This window comes from Pollicipes pollicipes, unplaced genomic scaffold (genome assembly GCF_011947565.3).
Source record: "Pollicipes pollicipes isolate AB1234 unplaced genomic scaffold, Ppol_2.1 Scaffold_4295;HRSCAF=5057_pilon_pilon_pilon, whole genome shotgun sequence".
NCBI lineage: Eukaryota > Metazoa > Arthropoda > Thecostraca > Pollicipedomorpha > Pollicipedidae > Pollicipes > Pollicipes pollicipes.
Genome location: NW_023596461.1, coordinates 33,766,679 through 33,784,618, shown reverse-complemented (window position 1 = coordinate 33,784,618; position 17,940 = coordinate 33,766,679). Strand labels below are relative to the sequence as shown.

Below are 17,940 nucleotides of genomic sequence, written 5' to 3'. Positions count from 1 at the left end.
ACATATACAGGCGTTTTCTTCCTGAACTGCTGTCGCCGCCATCGACTTCCTCACAGGCAGCGCCTCATTGGCAGCTCGCCACGTCCGAAGCCATCGCAGTGCATTGGTGCACCCGCGGCGGTTCGCGGCACCAGGTAGCGTTTCGCCACCTCCAGGTTGGTATCACCGGTCACCACACTAAGTCTGCATGGCAGACTGCCCAGGCACAGTGTAATTCCGACCCGCCCCGACCCGTACTCTCGTCACTCCTCACGTCGGCTCCGGCGCGTGGCGAACCCCCGCCGCCACGTGCACTTTGCGCACGTGTTTCGTCATGGTGCCGCGTTGCGTGAACTGTTTACCACACACGTGACACTGGTGCGGCCGGTGGCCCGTGTGCGTGCGCTCGTGCTGCGCCAGGTACGCGGCGGCGGCGAACGCACGGCCGCACATGTGGCACACGAAGGGGCGCTCGCCCGTGTGCGTACGCGCGTGCACGTGCAGCTTCTGGGCGGAGAGGTAGCGGCGATCGCAGACGCGACACTGGTGTGGTCGCTCGCCGTTGTGGCTGTGCTCGTGTGTGAGCAGCTTGGACGGCGTCGGGAAGTGTTTGTGGCACACGCGGCAGGCGTGGCGCGGCTGCGGCGCGTGCTCCTGGCGCAGGTGTCGCCGCCGCAGCAGCGCCGAGCCGAAGCGGCGCGGGCAGGCCGAGCAGGCGTGCTGGCGGCCGGGCGCCGCGCCGTCCGCCTGCGGAAGGCCGGCCGCAGGCTCCGCGGCGCCGGTGGGCGCCGGCCGGTCACCGTCACCACAGCCGAGACTCGGGTCTGGCGGCCCGAGGTCAGGATCGGGGTCAGCTCCGGCGACCGGCGGCGACCCGTTGGCCTCGGCGACCGGCGACCCGCCGCACGGAAGGCAGTCCGGACCACGGCGGTGGCCGGGCGCGCACGCGGCCGGGTCGCGAGCGTCGCCGGCACCACGGTGGGCCTGCAGATGGCGGATGAGGCCGGCGGCCGAGCCCAGCCGCGCCAGACATATGCCGCAGGACAGCTCCTCCGAGCCCGAAGACGCATCCACCTGCGGCTCAGCAACGATGTCAGGCCAGGCCAAAAAGTGCTTGACGTCACTGAGGCGTAGCAGCTGTATTAGACACTCTCCAAAACAAGAAACAGCACAGTTGTGATCGTGTAGCCAAAAACAAATGATGATTCAAAGCCAGCATGCTAGAGTATTCACCTTGACATGCTGCTCTGCCGAGATGGAAACGACGCCATCCAGATCTGCAACAAAGAAAGGTGGTGTGGACGCATGGTCTTGAGTGTAACATTACTTTCTCAAAGGTCCACTGAACATTTCTTTTAGGCCTTCCTTCTCTTAAAAATATACCACCCATTTTCCATACATCAAGGGAAAACCTAATATATACAACCATGAACTGTGCTGCTCTCATTATCACAAAACCAAGGCACACTGAAAATTAAAGGCAGAGAGATCAGACACTGGGTTTTGGTCGTGCTGTTACCGACATACCAAAAATTGGGCTGATACAGTCGAAACAACTGTCAGTGGAGCAATATTCCGCGGAGCAGCGCGTTCAGCGGAAATATACCAGCACGCACCTGTAACAAGGCCACCATCTGTGGGGCCGCTACCATTGTTTTCCGGCTGCCAGTCCGAGGCCGAGCGTGCCGGAGTCCCGTGCGCGGCCAGGCGGCGATAGAGGACGGGCAGGTGGCGGCGGCGCAGCCGCTCCTCCAGCCGAGCCAGCTGCCAGCGCAGCCGGCCGGCTTCGGCCGCCAGCTCCGCACACGGGCCACAGAGCGCGCCTGCCGCGTCCGCCGGGCCGCCGAGCAGGGCGGCCGCCATCCGCAGGGCCGGCTCCGGCGCCTCGTGCGCGGCTGGGGCTGAGCACACCAGGCAGAGACCGGCCTCCGGAGCCGGCCGGGGCGCGGCCTCTCCGGCACATTCAGCTACGGCATCCTCCACCGACCCACTCTGCCCTAGTCCGAGGTCCGACATCGCACTGAGGTCCTTCAGACGGCCAAGCGATCATACACTGGTGGATAAAACCAAGGCAGGAAGTGCTGCTGTGTTGGCCATTTTTAGTTGTGACTTCAAAACTTCAGAGAAAGCTTCACATGTAAAGGTGATGCAAAATACATCACATGGCCATGGTTTTGTCCATCTGGACTGCAGCTTTCACAGCCCATGGGTCTGGAAACAACAGTGAATGGTATTTATCTTGTGACAATGTTTTGCAAGTAGTCAGATGATAAGATGTCCTTAAAATATTATTGTTTTATTATTCTAATGTCTCATCTAAAAGCATCTCTTGATGAGCAATCTAAAATTGAAGTGTCACATACCAACATCAATCATGATCTGTACTTATGTATTTTTTTGCCATGCATTAGCATGGTGTTTGTGCATCAAAACATGCATGCCACACCACAGGCAGGACATAATTGTTCTTACAAATCCTGTCCAGCCTTTCAATGTTGCAAAGTAGCAGTCAAACAGTGGAATAGCCAAGAGGTACTCAGGGTCTTTGCCCCTTCCTAGGGGGGGCAGGGGTCCACTCAGGGCTCTGGCCGAGGTCCCCAGTAATTTTTGGAGGTGAAATGGCCAAAGTGCTCCTATGACATCACAATGAGCCCTCCAGGCAACACAATTTGATTCCAACCATAGCAAATGCTCATTAAATAAAACCCATGATTCCCAAAATAACAACAAAGTGTGGCCACCTGACTAAGAGACCATTTAAATCTTGACTTTGCCCTCCTGGAGATGTTCCTGGCTATGCCACCGCAATAGAATACAAGTTATTCAATGCAGGAAACAAAATAAAAGACAACCTATCTGAGGCAAATGCATGTGCAATCAACTCACAACTACACATAAACACTTGGTGGAAGATTTGGTGTTGCCCATGTATGTCACACACTTCCCAGACCTCTAATGTATGATGATCAATGTGATGACTTAATGTGGGTTGCGCACACTTTTGGATCCTAGCATCCACAACTTAACCTGAGAAAGCAGCACACCTGTTGTTTATGTCGTCGAGAAACGTAACCACGCAAAGGAGAGGACCAAGCTGAGTCGCAGGGAAAACTTTCAGCCACTATTAACCTCTGTCAGGGCTGCTTTTCTAGTGCTCTTTGTCCAAGCGTACAAAGTGGACCACATGGACTAGTAACCAAGTCGTTCTAGCACCTTGGAGCGGGCGAAGCGTCGCGGCAAGTGCAGGCAAATGTACTCGATCGTTGTTTACAAAACGATGCATGTTGATTATGTCGCAAATGCGCAGTAATAGCATCTTTTAAGGCAGCAAGCCATTCGTATTCACATTCATAGATATCGCTGAGCAGGGACCCTTAGCCCCACGTGCTTGCTGCAGCGCACGTTGCAGGTGATGTTTGGCGGGCTGATTACGATAATTTATCTCCTTTACCATAAGTTTAGAAAGATAACATCCAGAGGTCATCAAAGTTCAAGATCAAAGAGCTCATTGACTCCCACGATTTTGCTCCAATTCATTTTAATGGTAATTGGCACGGTTATAGCGACTGTACATGCTATTTCGAGTCACAATGAAACCCATTTCATTTTTTGAACTTTTACATGTTGGCTAATGCATGTCGTTGCTGCTCGCCACCCAATCCCCCCACACCCCATCATTCTGTTGGTGTTCAAAATGTTCTTATTTTACTCCCCATTCCCCACCCCATCCCCCCTACAACCCATGGTACAACCACATGGTATAGTTCTGCTGTTTTATTCCATCTGAGGGTGTTTTTATTGTTAAAGAAAATATTTGTTTGCCAAATGCTCACATAAAGCCAGGAAAAACCCTGAAATTTGACTCTTCACAAATACAGAGCAAAACTAATGTAACCATGGTGAATAAGCAACATCATTGTATGAGAAGTAGACTTGGTACACACAAAGTTCGTGCAAGCGTGGAATGTCGGAGTTGATCAGCTGAAGTCCTATTTTGTTTTTTGTTTTGTTCTTGTGTTAATAGGCAATTTTTATGAACAGAAGTCTAAAATGTCATTGCAGTGAGTGACAGTCTTCAATTTCCAGTATTGCAGCATTTGAAGGAAAGAATGAGAGGTCATTGGGAAGAACTAGCTTACATATTTTTTACTGATAAAGAAGGGTCCGGAACGAAGAGTTCATGCTTCCTCTCCCGTCAGTTCATCAGGTGGGTTTTTTGTTGCGTTCAAAGTTGTGTAATTGTGACCTGAATGATATGTTGTGACAATTGACAATCACCAAATGTGACAATCACCTTGACAATCTGAATGATGTTCTCTGTGCATTTGACTTGTTAATTTTGCAGTACTTTGCATGCTATGATTGATGGAACCATATTTTGGGCTGGAAGTAGATTCATTGAAGAGTGTAATTATGTAACAGACATGCTGTTTTGGTACATGGAGATACAGCTATACTGTCTGACATGTTCTTCAGCACATTTGAAATTTCTGCAGTGACTGGAAGTATCTAAGGATGGCAGATGAAGTGGACTTGACAGAAATAGGACAGGGCTCACTGGACACCAAGCCAGAGGAATATGATGACAGGCAAGATGACTATGAGGGAAGACAGCAAGACTATGAGGATGGGGCAGAGGATTGTGAGTGTGAACCAGAGACCTGTGAGAGCAGACCTGACGTGGAAGCAGGTGGAGTTCTGGATGGCACCCTTCCTCCTGTTGGCAAACTGCCAAAGCTGTATGAAGCACCTATTCAAGAATACAGCAGTGAGTACCAGCAAGATATTGAGGCCATGAAGGCTATGGGCCTGCCTCTTTCCTTCACAAACCACCAGGCACTTGACTTGGAGGTAAGTGCCCATAAAGACTCATGCTGTTTCCAGCTTGGAGAGAAGCACATGTGCTGCATGTTCATCAGCTGTGTGTATCCCCTAGCTGACATTTGTGCAAATCTGCCCACTTACAATATAAGCCTGTCATGTTGCACTGCAGACATCCACTTGGTCTTGTATAGTCCACTGCCATCTTGGTGCTTAGTGCAGGAAGCTGGCTGTGTCACAGGCAGTACAGCACCGAGACATCCATCTCAAGGCTATGCCGTTCTGCAGGAGGAGTGGGTGGCTACTGCTTGCCGGGCGCCACCGGCCCAGCCTCAGCATGACGTCATCGCGTCCCAAGTGACGCAGTCAGCGCCGGACGCCGGTGCGACGTCATCTCAGTCACCGCCGAACGCCTGTGTGACGTCACCGCAGTCGCCTCCGGATGCTTGTGTGACGTCACCACGCTCGGTCACGACGTCGTGCACGTCTGGTGGGACGGAGCGCTCCTCGTCGCCGGGCGGGCTCGAGTGGCTGCGGTGCGACTACGGAGGCGGCCGGGGCGAGCCGAGCCTGGAGTGGCAGGTGCGCGACACGGCGCCGTCCACACCCGCGGTCGGACGCCGCGCGCGGCGGCGACGCGGCACCATTTCGCAGGCGAATAGACGTTGCTTGAAGCGTTATGTGTGTTGTTTTTTGTGGATTATGTGTCATGAAATCGTTCGGACAAAACAGTCTACGTGGGATATCATGACCGTTTTTGCTCGGACTCCTCCGTTTTCTTCCTCCCTTTAAATGAACACCCTTCTTCGTGTTAAAAGTCCGGACCGTTTCCGTATTCCTTGTCATTTGAGAGACTGTCCGTGTTCTTTCTGTCTGTTCTTTCTTTCTGTCTGTCTGACGTATCTGATCCTTTCCCTAGTCTGCACACGTCGTTCCCCGTATTCATTCATGATATTTACCGCCGTTCACACCGGAACCTTTCCATGCTCGTCTGCACTTCGGCCTGTGCCCGCTCTACCTCTCCTGTTCACGTTCCAACCGTTCCTTCAAATCACGCCTGACTACTCATCGCTCACCCCAGACCCCGCCGTCACGTCTGGACCCGTCTCTGACCTAGCATTCGCCCCTGACCTCACTCGCTCCCTCTGGCCGTGCTGTTCGCCGCTCGAGCCCATCCCCGATGACCGAGCTGCCTCCGCCGCCAGCCGTACGAGCGGCCCGATTCGGCCGAGTTCTGGCGCCGCTGGGAGGCCCACTGGAGCAGCTGTGGCGATGCCACCGTCCTGCAAACCTGGACCGAGAAGTACCGCGACTACATCGAACCAGCGTACCTGGCGAGCGTGGAGGGCGCCAGCGCAGCGGAGTCCGGCGCTGGCGCCAGGGAGCGGCAGGCCGGCATGGGGGAGGAGGCGGTCGGAGAGTGTGGGACAGCGTCGGACCCGTCGGCCGTCGAAGAGCCGCCGCTCGCTGCGGACCAGTCGGCGGTGGATGGGCCTCCAGCGGAGCCGCGGTCCACGGCGGATGACCCTCCCACGGCAGACGGTCAGTCCATGGGTGGAGATCAGTCCCAGGTGGAGGGCCAGTCAGCCGCCGACCAGCGCCCAGCGGGAGATCGGGGCTCGGTCGAACCGTCTGCTGCCGACCAGTCGGCGGCGGAGGACGCGCCGCAGCCGGGCGGCGAGTACTCGTGGGACGAGCTGTGGCAGCAGCACTACCAGCAGGTGTACGAGCGCATGCTGGCCGAATTTAGGGCTGAGCATGGCAGGACGGCGGCGGCGGACGGCGGCCACACCGACGGAGGGCTGCCGAACGGTGCCCCCGACGGCTCCAGCGACTCCAAGAGGAAGGCTAGCGCCAAGAAGAAACGAAACGCGTCATCCAGAAAAGCAAGGTATGTTGGTTACTAATGCTTATGGCTCTAAGTAGCATGATTTTTGTGTGGTGATCGTTGTGGCGCATGCGTTAGAGCGAAGCGTATGTTTTTGTGATGAGAACTTTGTCAGTAGGTGAAGGTTTGACGTGTCTGTGATTGATGAGAAGCAACGTATTTCGTCCGTCTTTCGTTGCGCACGAGCACCGTGCGCGCGTCCCTGTAGCCGTCGATCCCCAGATTCAAAATGTCTCCGTCCACCCCGGCGACCATGACAACAGACTTTCCTGTTGCAGGGAAATGAAGCTGAACAGCGTGGGCGCACTGCTGCAGCAGCTGCAGGAGCCATCGGAACCCACCACGGCCGCCCGCCGGCCGACTGAGGCTGCCTCTGATGACGTCACAGATATCCGGCCGGGTGACGCCACAGATCACCGGCCAGCCGACGGAACGGTGCCTGCCGATGCGTTCGATCCTACTGCTGGGAAAGGAGAGTGCGCTGTGGACGACTCGGCTGAAGAGGTGGACGTCAGCTTGGGGTAAAAAGCCGGTGTGAGCTGGGGCTTTGTTGTGGTTATAACGCTTGCGATGAAAATCGTGTATAAATGTAAACAAACTGATGCAATTTTATGCTCATCCAACAAATTCGCAGACACATTCATAATTTTCGGTGTGGTGCATATATATATATATATATATATATATATATATATATATATATATATATATATATGCACCACACCGAAAATCATGAGCGTGTCTGCGAATTTGTTGGATGAGCATAAAATTGCATCAGTTTGTTTACATTTATACACGATATATATATATATATATATATATATATATATATATATATATATATATATATATATATATATATATACATATATACAGGGCCGCATCCGTAGCATTAATTGTTGCATGATGAATCGTCGTGGACTAGATATCGATACGGAATACATGAAACATTTGATTGAGGCGCGCTGTCACTCGACAGAACGTCACTTATTCAGTTAAATCGATGATACACAGATCAGTCACATGACATGACGCTGTCTGGATGCCCCCCGCCCCCCTGACTAGTCTGTTCCGTGTGGATGCCTCATACCGACATCGCGCACTGCAGTCTCGCCTGTACCAGCGTCCCAGCCTGGACACCTCCTGTACCGCCGCCCCGGTCTCAGGTTCTGTCTGCACCAGCGTGCCAACCTGGACACCTGTACCGCCGCCCCGGTCTCGGGTTCTGTCTGCAGCAGCGTCCCAACCGGACACCTGCTGTGCCGTCGCCTTTGTCTCGGGTGCCGTCTGCGCCGACGCCGCTGACCCACCATTGCTGACCGGCCGCTGACCAGACGCCGTGCCGACAGGCGGCCGGGCACGCTGGAGTTTGCCGAGGGCGCGCTAGCGATGCTGGGCTTCTGCCACGCAGCTACTGAGGACGCCGCCCGGCCAGCCGCCGCCCACGTCACCTACCGCCAGAAGCGGCTCAAGCAGAAGACCCGCGCGCTCAACATGACAAAGACGGCATTCAGCCACGACAGTCTGGTCAAAAAGGTGCAGACTTTGTGCTACTGAAGTCTGGGCAGCGCCGGCCAGCTAGCAACCTGTCAGCAGTCCACGTCGGCGGGCTGAGAGCCTGTGTCGTCGTTTGAGAGCCTGTGTCGTCGTCGTTTGAGAGCCTGTGTCGTTTCGTGATGTTAAAGCAGACAGAGCTCCTTGCAGTGTAAAACAAACGCGTTGGAATTAATTAGCGTGCAGTTTTACGGAACCAACGTACTGTGTTATTAACGTTTCATGGAACCAACGCCCCTTTGCAATCCTTCAGGCGCAGAACCTGATTGGCGCATTCCAGTCGGAACAGAGGCCGAATGGCGTCAGCGCGGAGCAGACGAAGCCGGCCGAAGAGCGTGACAGTACCAGTGAATCCGTTCACCCTACCAGCGAATCGGCCGACGTTGCTAGCGAGGTCACTCACCCTGAGGCCAATGACCCCGGCAAACAGGACGATGAACCCAAGGCCACTGACCCACCCGCCGCGGGGAGCGGGGCTGCCGACGCCATTCAGAAGCGACCCGCGGCCCGCGGCCAGGGTCAGGGTCGCCGCCAAGCGGGGGGCAAACGAAGTCGAGCCGCCCGGCCCGCGCCCGAGGAGATGCAGAACTCCGCCGAGCTGCGCAAGTACTGGTACCAGCGGTACCGGCTCTTCTCCAGGTGAGAGGCCGCACGGTGCGGAGCAGCCCCGGGCGGTGGCGCCACACTAGATCGCCACTGCTATCGGTGTGCGTGCCAACTCAGAGCGCTTCCTCGGTCAGATCGGATCGGGTTCACCCGCGGGAACGCACCGCCTCCGTCGCCCAGCCGCGGCGAGCGGCAGACACGGCCGTGCCCCTGCATTTGACGAAGGTTCCTGTTTAGCCACACCCCCGGCTCGCGGGGCCGGCGGGGTCACGTGCCTTGACTCTGCTGATACGCGCTCTCGGCGCCGGCCGTCCCCAGGTTTGACGAGGGCGTGCGACTGAGCGGCCCCAGCTGGTTCTCGGTGACGCCGGAGCAGATCGCGCGCCACCTGGCGGACCGCTGCCGTGCTGACGTCATCGTCGACGCCTTCTGCGGCGCCGGCGGCAACGCTATCCAGTTCGCCTTCACTTGCGAACGAGGTCAGTCCCGCTAATGCCCCGGTTCGACACCCTCGCTCCGTGGGGGGCCCACGTGTGTCAGAGGACCTCGTGCCCGCGCTCACCGGCGGTCTTTATCGGCTGATTAGGCATATGCCGAGCTCGGCAGATTATCGTAACGGGGCCAGCTCAAGGGAACGAAAACTCGCTCTTCCGACAATTATGAGAAGGCTGCGGGACGCGAGACATTCGATGGTAGTACACACATTCGCCCTTGACATCCCGCCGGATGGATACCAGTGACTTGGTGTCCCCGTGAGCGCCCGAGCCTCAGCAGCGGCCTCGAGCCAGCGTGGCGCCGGTGACCGGTGGCTCCGTGTCCCCGTGAGCGCCCCGAGCCTCAGCAGCGGCCTCGAGCCAGCGTGGCGCCGGTGACCGGTGGCTCCGTGTCCCCGTGAGCGCCCGAGCCTCAGCAGCGGCCTCGAGCCAGCGTGGCGCCGATGACCGGTGGCGCGGCGCCTGCCGGCAGTGATCGCCATCGACATCGACGCTGAGCAGCTGGCGCTGGCGCGGCACAACGCGGCCGTCTACGGCGTGCGGGACCGCATCGAGTTCGTGCGCGGCGACTTCTTCACGCTGGCGCCGCGGCTGCGCGCCGACGCCGTCTTCCTCTCGCCGCCCTGGGGAGGTCAGTGGTCTGACGCTGCCCGGGCTGGACGGGCCACCCGTCTGGCGCCGTCCGAGTGGAGGCGTCACTGGTCGGACGCTGCCCGAACGGAGGCGTCACTGGTCTGGCGCTGCCCGAGTGAGGGCGTAAATGGTCTGGTGCTGCCCGAATGGAGACGTCGCTGGTGTGGTGCTTCCCGAGTGGGGGCGCCACCGGTCTGGTGTTATCAAGTATGGTGGGCCGTTTGGTTGTTGTCACCGGCACCGGTTCGACGAGGTCAGTGTCTCGTAAGGTTCCGGAGGCGAGTCGTCAGGGTCTTCCGCTCGCAGCCACAAATCTCGTGTTCAGAACACCCCGCGCTGCGGCGTGACACCATTCAGATATCTCCCTCGTGTAGCGGCTCCGCGGCTCGGTGACCGCAGCGGCGCGACCGTCACCTCCGGCAGGTCCCCAGTACTGCGACGCCGACGTGTACGACGTGTACCGGCTGGACGGCTCCATGGACGGCCGGGACATGATGCGCGCCGCCCGTCAGGTGTCGTCCAACATCGCCCTGCTGGCGCCCCGCAACGCCAACACGCATCAGGTGGGAGCGCCACCGCCACTTGCCGGCGTGCTCCGCCGCGAACGGCACCACGGATGTCACGCAGCACCGACCCGGTGCCGTGCAGCCGTGTCATCGTAGCGTGTTTCCACTGCCTTGTTTCCGTTGTATCCGGACTACTAACGTTCAGGGCCCACCCGTCTGCTGGTGGGTAGCTGTGCATCATCGGGAGAGGGCCGCGGCGTCGGCGGTGAGCGCTGCCGGGCGGGCCGGTGACGCCGGGGGCGGACGGTGACCCAGGGCGTGGCTGGTGACCGTGACCCTAGGCACGATCGGTGACCCCGGGTGCGATTGGTGACCCTAGCCGGGCTGAACCTAGCCGCCTGTCCACAGCTGACGGCGCTGGCCGGCCCCGGCGGCAGCGTGGAGATAGAGCAGAACCTGCTCAACGGCAAGATCAAGACCATCACCGCCTACTACGGCGACCTGATCGCGTGCGGGCACAGCTGACCCGCCGGCGGCCCGCGCTGCGCCCTCGTTCGCCTGTAGTCGCCGCTCACTCCCTGATCACCCCGACATACACGGCGTGCGACACGGATATACACTGTATTTGGGTACGCCTGGCGGCGTCACGAGGTGTCCGCCGGCTTGCGGTATTTGCACTGGTTCCAGACGCGATACATCTTGAGCTGGCGGCCCCTGTTGACCTGCAGGCGCCGGTCCACGTGGTTCTGCACCTCCTCTAGGCCGGCGCCGAGGAACAGTCCCCGCAGCTCCTCTGGCGGAGGGAAGACCGAGAGAGGACCGGTCACCAGCGCGTGACAGGGTCAGGACGGCTCTAAACTTCACTCCGCGTGAACAGCACGGCTCCGAGTCGAGGAACACGAGTCGACCCTGGACTCAATACACAACTGCAGCACCCGCGGCAACAGCTTACGATTTGATCTTTCACGCTGTTACATGCCAGGCCCGGCATTGCCATATTGACCATTATCAGGTTTGCCTCAAAAGTTCTTACCTGCTTCACGTGCTCACCTTGTGTGAAGAAGTAGACCAGGGTGCCGTCGCCGCGGGCGTACAGGTTGTCCTGCAGGCAGCGGCCTGGCTTGAAGCGCAGTTGTGCCATGTCATAGCGACCGTAGTCGCGGAGTAGGATCGTGCCTCCCGGCCGCAGGTAGCGCGCCAGCCGCCTAGCGACCGACTCGTGACTGCAAGTTATAGGCGCGGTCAAAAGGTGGCAGCATGTCGCCTGATATCACCGTTCGGCCACCGCGTAGGTCAGCCATGGATCATGACTTCGTTCAATACCATCATTTTTACGAAGTGTCGATTACAGTTACCGCGGCTAGCATTTCGTACAATATACTGCAACTTTTAGGCAGACGAAATGTGGGATGCAAAGCCTCTGACAAAGCGTTCCCACCAAGGCATTCCACAAAACCGATTTTACTTCACGCCATTTCTCATATGCCGAAACCCAAGAGAAGGTACGCGCATGCAGCTTGTGATCATGACTACCACAAGACAACTTCGAATTCATCTCCGGCGCTGATCCTTGTGCCGTCCCTACTCACTGAGACGGGTGCAACGCCGACAGCACGAAGATCAGCACGATGATGTCCAGACTGGCCTCGGGGAACGGCACTGAGGCCGCCTCGTCAGTGACGTCCATCACGAACGCGTGACACCTGCCAGCAGTGCGTACAGGTCGCCTCCAGCACACAGGTTGGCGCGGACACTGCCCGCCGCCCTAGTCGCACTTGCGCGGCGTACAGACAATAGCCGCGGTCAACGTCTGACCTGTGGGTTACCCACACCAGGCGAGCGCAGCACAATCACGGAGACTGTAAACTACCGGGAGGCGGGACCGGACGAGGCCAGTCAAACCCTGCGACCAGGGGTTCTAGCGCTCCCGCTGCTGATCACCAGTGTCGCGCTTCTGAAGACGTAGGCTGGCTTTTACTTCTGAGCATGAAGACCGTGCACGTCCGCATACAGCGGGACAGGCCGCGCGTTCAGGCACTGGCCCGGGTCAGTGGCCACGCACCGGTCGGTGTCACCCACCGGTCCGGGTCAGGGTCACCCACCGGTCCGGGCCAGGGCCACCCACCGGTCCGGGTCAGGGTCACCCACTGGTCCGGGTCAGGGTCACCCACCGGTCCGGGTCAGGGTCACCCACCGGTCCGGGTCAGGGTCACCCACTGGTCCGGGTCAGGGTCACCCACCGGTCCGGGCCAGGGCCACCCACCGGTCCGGGTCAGGGTCACCCACTGGTCCGGGTCAGGGTCACCCACCGGTCCGGGTCAGGGTCACCCACCGGTCCGGGCCAGGGCCACCCACCGGTCCGGGACAGGGTCACCCACTGGTCCGGGTCAGGGTCACCCACCGGTCCGGGTCAGGGTCACCCACCGGTCCGGGCCAGGGCCACCCATCGGTCCGGGTTAGGGTCACCCACTGGTCCGGGTCAGGGTCACCCACCGGTCCGGGCCAGGGCCACCCACCGGTCCGGGTCAGGGCCACCCACCGGTCCGGGTCAGGGCCACCCACCGGTCCGGGTCGAATTGCGGCGCCTGCCGCACAATGCGCACGGCCGACTCGGAGAAGTCGCTGCCGTAGACGAACAGGCGGCGGTCCGCGTTGGTCTCCAGCAGCGGGAAGATGGTGTTGCCGACGCCGCAGCCCACCTCCCAGACGCGCCGCAGGGCGTCACGGCCCGGGTACGGTGCCCCCGACTTCTGGTGACGTCACAGCACGGTGTCACCGTCCGCAGCGCGTGAGCACACCGCTGGGTGAAATCCGTGAAAGGACGTGTGGTATCGTCTTGAGATAGTTTTCTGGTCCATGACTGGGGAAATCCGGAGCGAAGGTGGCCGCGCACGAGATCGTGGTTCCAGTGGTAAAAGCCAACATCCCGTGCAGGTTTAGCAGCTACAGGTAGAGAAACACGCATGGAACAGCAACATGAGAGCACGGGTGAACAATTAATCCAACCCCGCCGACCACCTCTCGTGTGTTGCAGGTCACTACAAAGATATCGCGAAGAAATAGGGGTACGAATTTTCGCGTGAATCCAACGAAACGGGAGACACGGAGGCCAACTTTACCTGAGGTGCTGAGTCTTCAGAATTGTTCTTCTCGCCGAGCTCAGGGAACTCGGTAAACAGCCAATTTCGGTCCTTAAAGAACCTACCGAGACGTAGATCCAGTTCAACGTGTGCACGTGCAGGCGCTTGAGATTTGGATCGTAGTGCCTCTCGCTCGTGATCCCCTTTTCCGCATTTCAACACGGCATGTCTTTAGCCGAGCACCCGCAAGGGCTTTAATGTGAACGGGCGATGCGTGATGCTATTTGCTGTTAAAACATGGATGTGTTGGTACTATCATCTCGCATCGTGGTCTTACAGCCTGCTGTAAGGTGATAAACCAAAATTGCATCACAGTTAAGTCTGCGATGATGGAAGCTTACTGACTTGTTATCATGCTGGTCGTAGAATGCATCCCAGAAGACATTCGGAGATTCGACCAGCTGCTGTACCTTGTCTGGTTCAGCCTTCACACTGGCATTTTCATCAATCTTTCTCTGGGCCTCTTCTTGCTGTTCTTCATCCCATTCCACATTATCCCTGTTTAAAGGCAGTTGTCAACATAAATGAAATCATGCATGACACAAGTTATACTTTCAACAAAACTGCTGATTGCTGGATGTAATTTCTATTGTGCTTACATAGTTGTGAACCCAAAGACTGTCCTGTACGTTTTTACTGTGAAAATATATGCTATGAGTTATCAAAGTTGTTGAAGGGGAAACTCAGACATCAAATGATTGTGGAGACATGCTTCTTCATATATCTGCCCACAGCACCAAACATCACAGCAAGAGCAAATGTCTGCATACCACTCACCAAGCATTATGTTTGAAGACATCATCAGCATCTTTGAGTGTCCTGTTTCCAAACTGTGGTCGCTTATCATCTGCCATCACCACTTTTGTACAGTGCAGGGATTGACTGCAACCACAATCTGGCAATATCTTCGATCTGAAAAATGAAAGCAAGGCACATAACTGCACTTGGAGCCCTCATGTGATGTGAGACAAGCAACCCAAACTCACCATCTGCACTAAACCCCAGGATTTGGACTACACTAATATTTGAACAAAAATTCATATGTGGTTATCATTGGAAAAATGAAATCAGTACTTACATGTTTGGCAACAACTAAACTTGCTGAGACATGTTAGCAAATATTTCCAAACACATTAGCTAAAAGGTCACTTGTAGCAGGCAAAAACCAAGTCATGGTTGTTGGTGAATGTGACTCCTCAGGAATATTTCAAGCTGATGCAACAATGGAGAGCTATACAAAGTCATACAACTCAAGTACAGTTCATTACCTAATTCCACAACTGAATCTAGGCTTATAATAATTCCACTGGCATGCTAGGCCTGAAAGTCAGATCAAGGACAAGCCAAAGCACTTTTATGCTGGAAATTTATGCATAAGCTTTATGAAGTAGATTTTGATGCTCATTTTTAATCCTTCAGTTACAAGAATATCAACAAATTCCTTATCTTGACCTCAAAGGTCACATAGGGCTGAAAGCCTAAAAGAATGTTTGTTATCTCCTTATCTTAAGTGATCTAAGTTATTAAGATAAGTTATCTCCTATATCTTAAGTGACCATAAACTGAACACAAATTAGTTCAAATAGAGCCATGGTGCCCTCACTAGCAGAGCTGTGAATTTGGCATATCCAGCTCTTAGTTTTGAGATCCGGCTCATGTCAGACTGACCCCAACTGCACCTGAGTTTGTCAAATTTAACCACCCAATAGGTTTCATCCTAGTGTTAATGTCCAAAGGGGATAACCAAATGCACTAGTGTAAGTATTCAATGCTAAAAACAAATCCATGCTGTGGGGTAGGGTAAGGATGAAAGTAGGAGTAATAGTAAGAGTAGGGGAAGAGACAGGTGTAGAAAAAGAGTGCAGTAAGGCTAGGTTATGCTGAATCAAAGGCAATTGTTGATACAATTCTCAGCACAAAAAAAAATGTTGTCATTGCACATTGCGCATGGCATGGCCACTACAATGCCCGAGTCATGGATGCATAGTCATGCATCAAAATTGTGAACCCAAAGCATCAGAATATTGATAATATCAGGTGTAGGTGTACTTTCCTACCTAACGTTAGAAAAAATCATTGCACACCATTCGTCGTGTTTAAGGCGGCACATATCATAAATCATCTCAAAACAGGTAGACTCATGCTCCTACCTTCGAATTTCAATAACTTCGATGGCGAGCTCCCGAGCGCCGTGCGCACTGCACCGCCTGGACTCCCCAGCGCCGTTTCTGCGTCGCCGTTGCGTAAATACAATATTTCTGCTTACCAAGAACTCTACAAAATGTACGGGATCAAGGTAAACCATTCGTCGTGTTTAAGGCGGAACATATCGTAAATAATTTCAAAACAGATAGAATCATGCTCCTACCCTCGAATTTTAATAAATACGATAGCGAGCTCCCAAGCGCCGCACGCCCCGCACCACACTGCCTCGACTTCCAAGCGCCGTTTCTACGTTGTTGCGCAATATTTCTGCTTATCAAGAACCATAAAACATGTACGGGACCAAGGTAACAATAATAAAGCAACCAAAATCGTTTCTTATCGAGTTTAGGTACATTTATGAAACACGCAGGCCAGAATAGTCCAGAACATATCCTATTCTAACCTAACCTAACCTAACCTAACCTCCTAACCTAACCTAACCTAACCTAACCTAACCTAACCTAACCTAACCTAACCTACCCTACCCTAACCTAACCTAACCTAACCTAACCTAACCTAACCTAACCTAACCTAACCTAACCTAACCTAACCTCCCCACCCTATATCCCCTTCAACCCAGCATCTCATTGGCATCCATGTTCCATGCCATATATAGGTGCCATATAGTGAGCTTTTATTTAGCTGCCATGTTCTCATTTTGCTTTACATTCCCCACCCAATCCCCTGCAACCCATGGTCCCGTTGGCGTCGAGGATCAAATTTCATGGATTCTTGCTACCTTGTCCCGGTACATTTTTATGGTTCACAGTAAATATGGTTTATAGTTATAGTATGGTTTATATAGTATAGTTTATAGTTATAGTTATGGTTTATAGTATGGTTCGCAGTTAATATGGTTTATATGGTAAATATGGTTATGGTAAATATGGTTTATGTTTAGTAAATATTTTTATGGTTCGCAGTTAGGTTATGGTTGTCCTGCCTTAAACATGACAAATGGTTTACTTTGGTCCCGTACATTTTGTACAGTTCTTGGTACGCAGAAATATTGTATTTACACAACGGCAATGCGGAAACAGCGCTGGAGAGTCCAGGCGGTGCGGTGAGCGCGGCGCTCGGGGGCCCGCCATCCAAGTTATTGAAATTTGAAGGTAGGAGCATGATTCTACCTGTTTTGAGATTATTTACGATGTCATGCCTTAAACACGACGAATGGTGTACAATGATTTTTTCTAATGTTAGGTAGGAAAGTACACCCTGACCTAATATCATTCTGTCATAATCGTGTACTGGATTTGAAAAGGGACAGTATGCTGAATCATGGATGTTAAGATAAATATCCTTTCCAATTTCACCCTACATTTTTCTTCAATTATAGATTAAAGCTGAACTATTATTGACATTCTCACTTCTTTTGCTTGGAATCGCATACACCACCAACCACGAAACCACAAAAATTTGACAACAGCCCTAAACTTTTTCAATCAAAATTAGTGACCGCCATGCAAGCGAAACATGCTCTCACAAACCATCACATGATCTTCATCACGCTTGAATTAACATTACTAAATTCCCCTTTTGGTAGCCATGGACTCAATGGCTTGATATGTATCATCGTACCTCCACAAGGGGGCCCCGAATCGTATAATTCGGTGCAGACCAACCCCATACCGCATCCCGGGCTGACTAGAGCCCGCCAGGTAACCTGTTCAATAGCCCCGAGTTCAGCCTTAGTAAAAGTGGTGCGGCGGAAACAAGCTATTCCCGTCATATATGTCACTAAACATGGCAATAGTTTTCTCGTACATTTCTTAAATAAATTTATATTTGGAATTCTTAGGGCGGTGTCAAGTTCATATTCAATAGATAACTTGATGCAACAATGAAATTGGCGTAGTTTTCATATTTTCTGAAGCTTAAATCCTGATGCTTATGGTCAAAAGATGTCGTTTGATAAGAACTCAAAAAGTCCAGTCTGCGATCAAATGGACCACACCAGCCTTCACAAAGGATTTTGGTAATATGGCAGGGATTTTTGTAATTCGTGTCTGGCGCAGCTGACACGGATCTTGCACAGCAAGTGGTTGTAATGAATGGGCTGTAATTGCGAGGTTAGAATATATCATGTCGTAATGGGTTTTATATTCTGAAAT

The 17,940-nt window shown here is 54.2% G+C and overlaps 3 protein-coding genes across 4 annotated transcripts; 1 reads left to right on the top strand and 2 right to left on the bottom strand.

Moving 5' to 3' along the window:
• Positions 1 to 249: 249 nt before the first annotated feature.
• LOC119097461 (protein krueppel) lies at positions 250 to 1,631 on the bottom strand. The gene is made up of 2 exons (XM_037220491.1): positions 1,596 to 1,631; positions 250 to 618 (listed from the first exon to the last, which is right to left on the bottom strand). Exons 1-2 carry the CDS (start codon positions 1,629 to 1,631, stop codon positions 250 to 252), a joined length of 405 nt encoding a protein of 134 aa, XP_037076386.1.
• Positions 1,632 to 6,149: 4,518 nt separating this feature from the next.
• On the top strand, positions 6,150 to 11,039 carry LOC119096391 (trimethylguanosine synthase). The gene is made up of 8 exons (XM_037219263.1): positions 6,150 to 6,691; positions 6,967 to 7,209; positions 8,038 to 8,224; positions 8,496 to 8,881; positions 9,167 to 9,327; positions 9,815 to 9,973; positions 10,399 to 10,538; positions 10,890 to 11,039. The coding sequence occupies exons 1-8, from the start codon at positions 6,198 to 6,200 to the stop codon at positions 11,004 to 11,006; spliced, it is 1,887 nt and encodes a 628-aa protein (XP_037075158.1). The 5' UTR covers positions 6,150 to 6,197; the 3' UTR covers positions 11,007 to 11,039.
• Positions 11,040 to 11,083: 44 nt separating this feature from the next.
• Positions 11,084 to 17,510, bottom strand: LOC119096392 (tRNA N(3)-methylcytidine methyltransferase METTL2-like). 2 transcript variants are annotated; one of them, XM_037219265.1, is made up of 8 exons: positions 17,408 to 17,510; positions 14,399 to 14,533; positions 13,967 to 14,119; positions 13,601 to 13,682; positions 13,044 to 13,231; positions 12,071 to 12,184; positions 11,532 to 11,704; positions 11,084 to 11,274 (listed from the first exon to the last, which is right to left on the bottom strand). In XM_037219265.1, the coding sequence occupies exons 1-8, from the start codon at positions 17,461 to 17,463 to the stop codon at positions 11,126 to 11,128; spliced, it is 1,050 nt and encodes a 349-aa protein (XP_037075160.1). In that variant the 5' UTR covers positions 17,464 to 17,510; the 3' UTR covers positions 11,084 to 11,125. The 2 variants fall into 2 exon arrangements, with proteins under 2 accessions (XP_037075160.1, XP_037075161.1); XM_037219266.1 differs by having other exon boundaries at positions 17,459 to 17,479.
• Between the last annotated feature and the right edge of the window lie 430 nt (positions 17,511 to 17,940).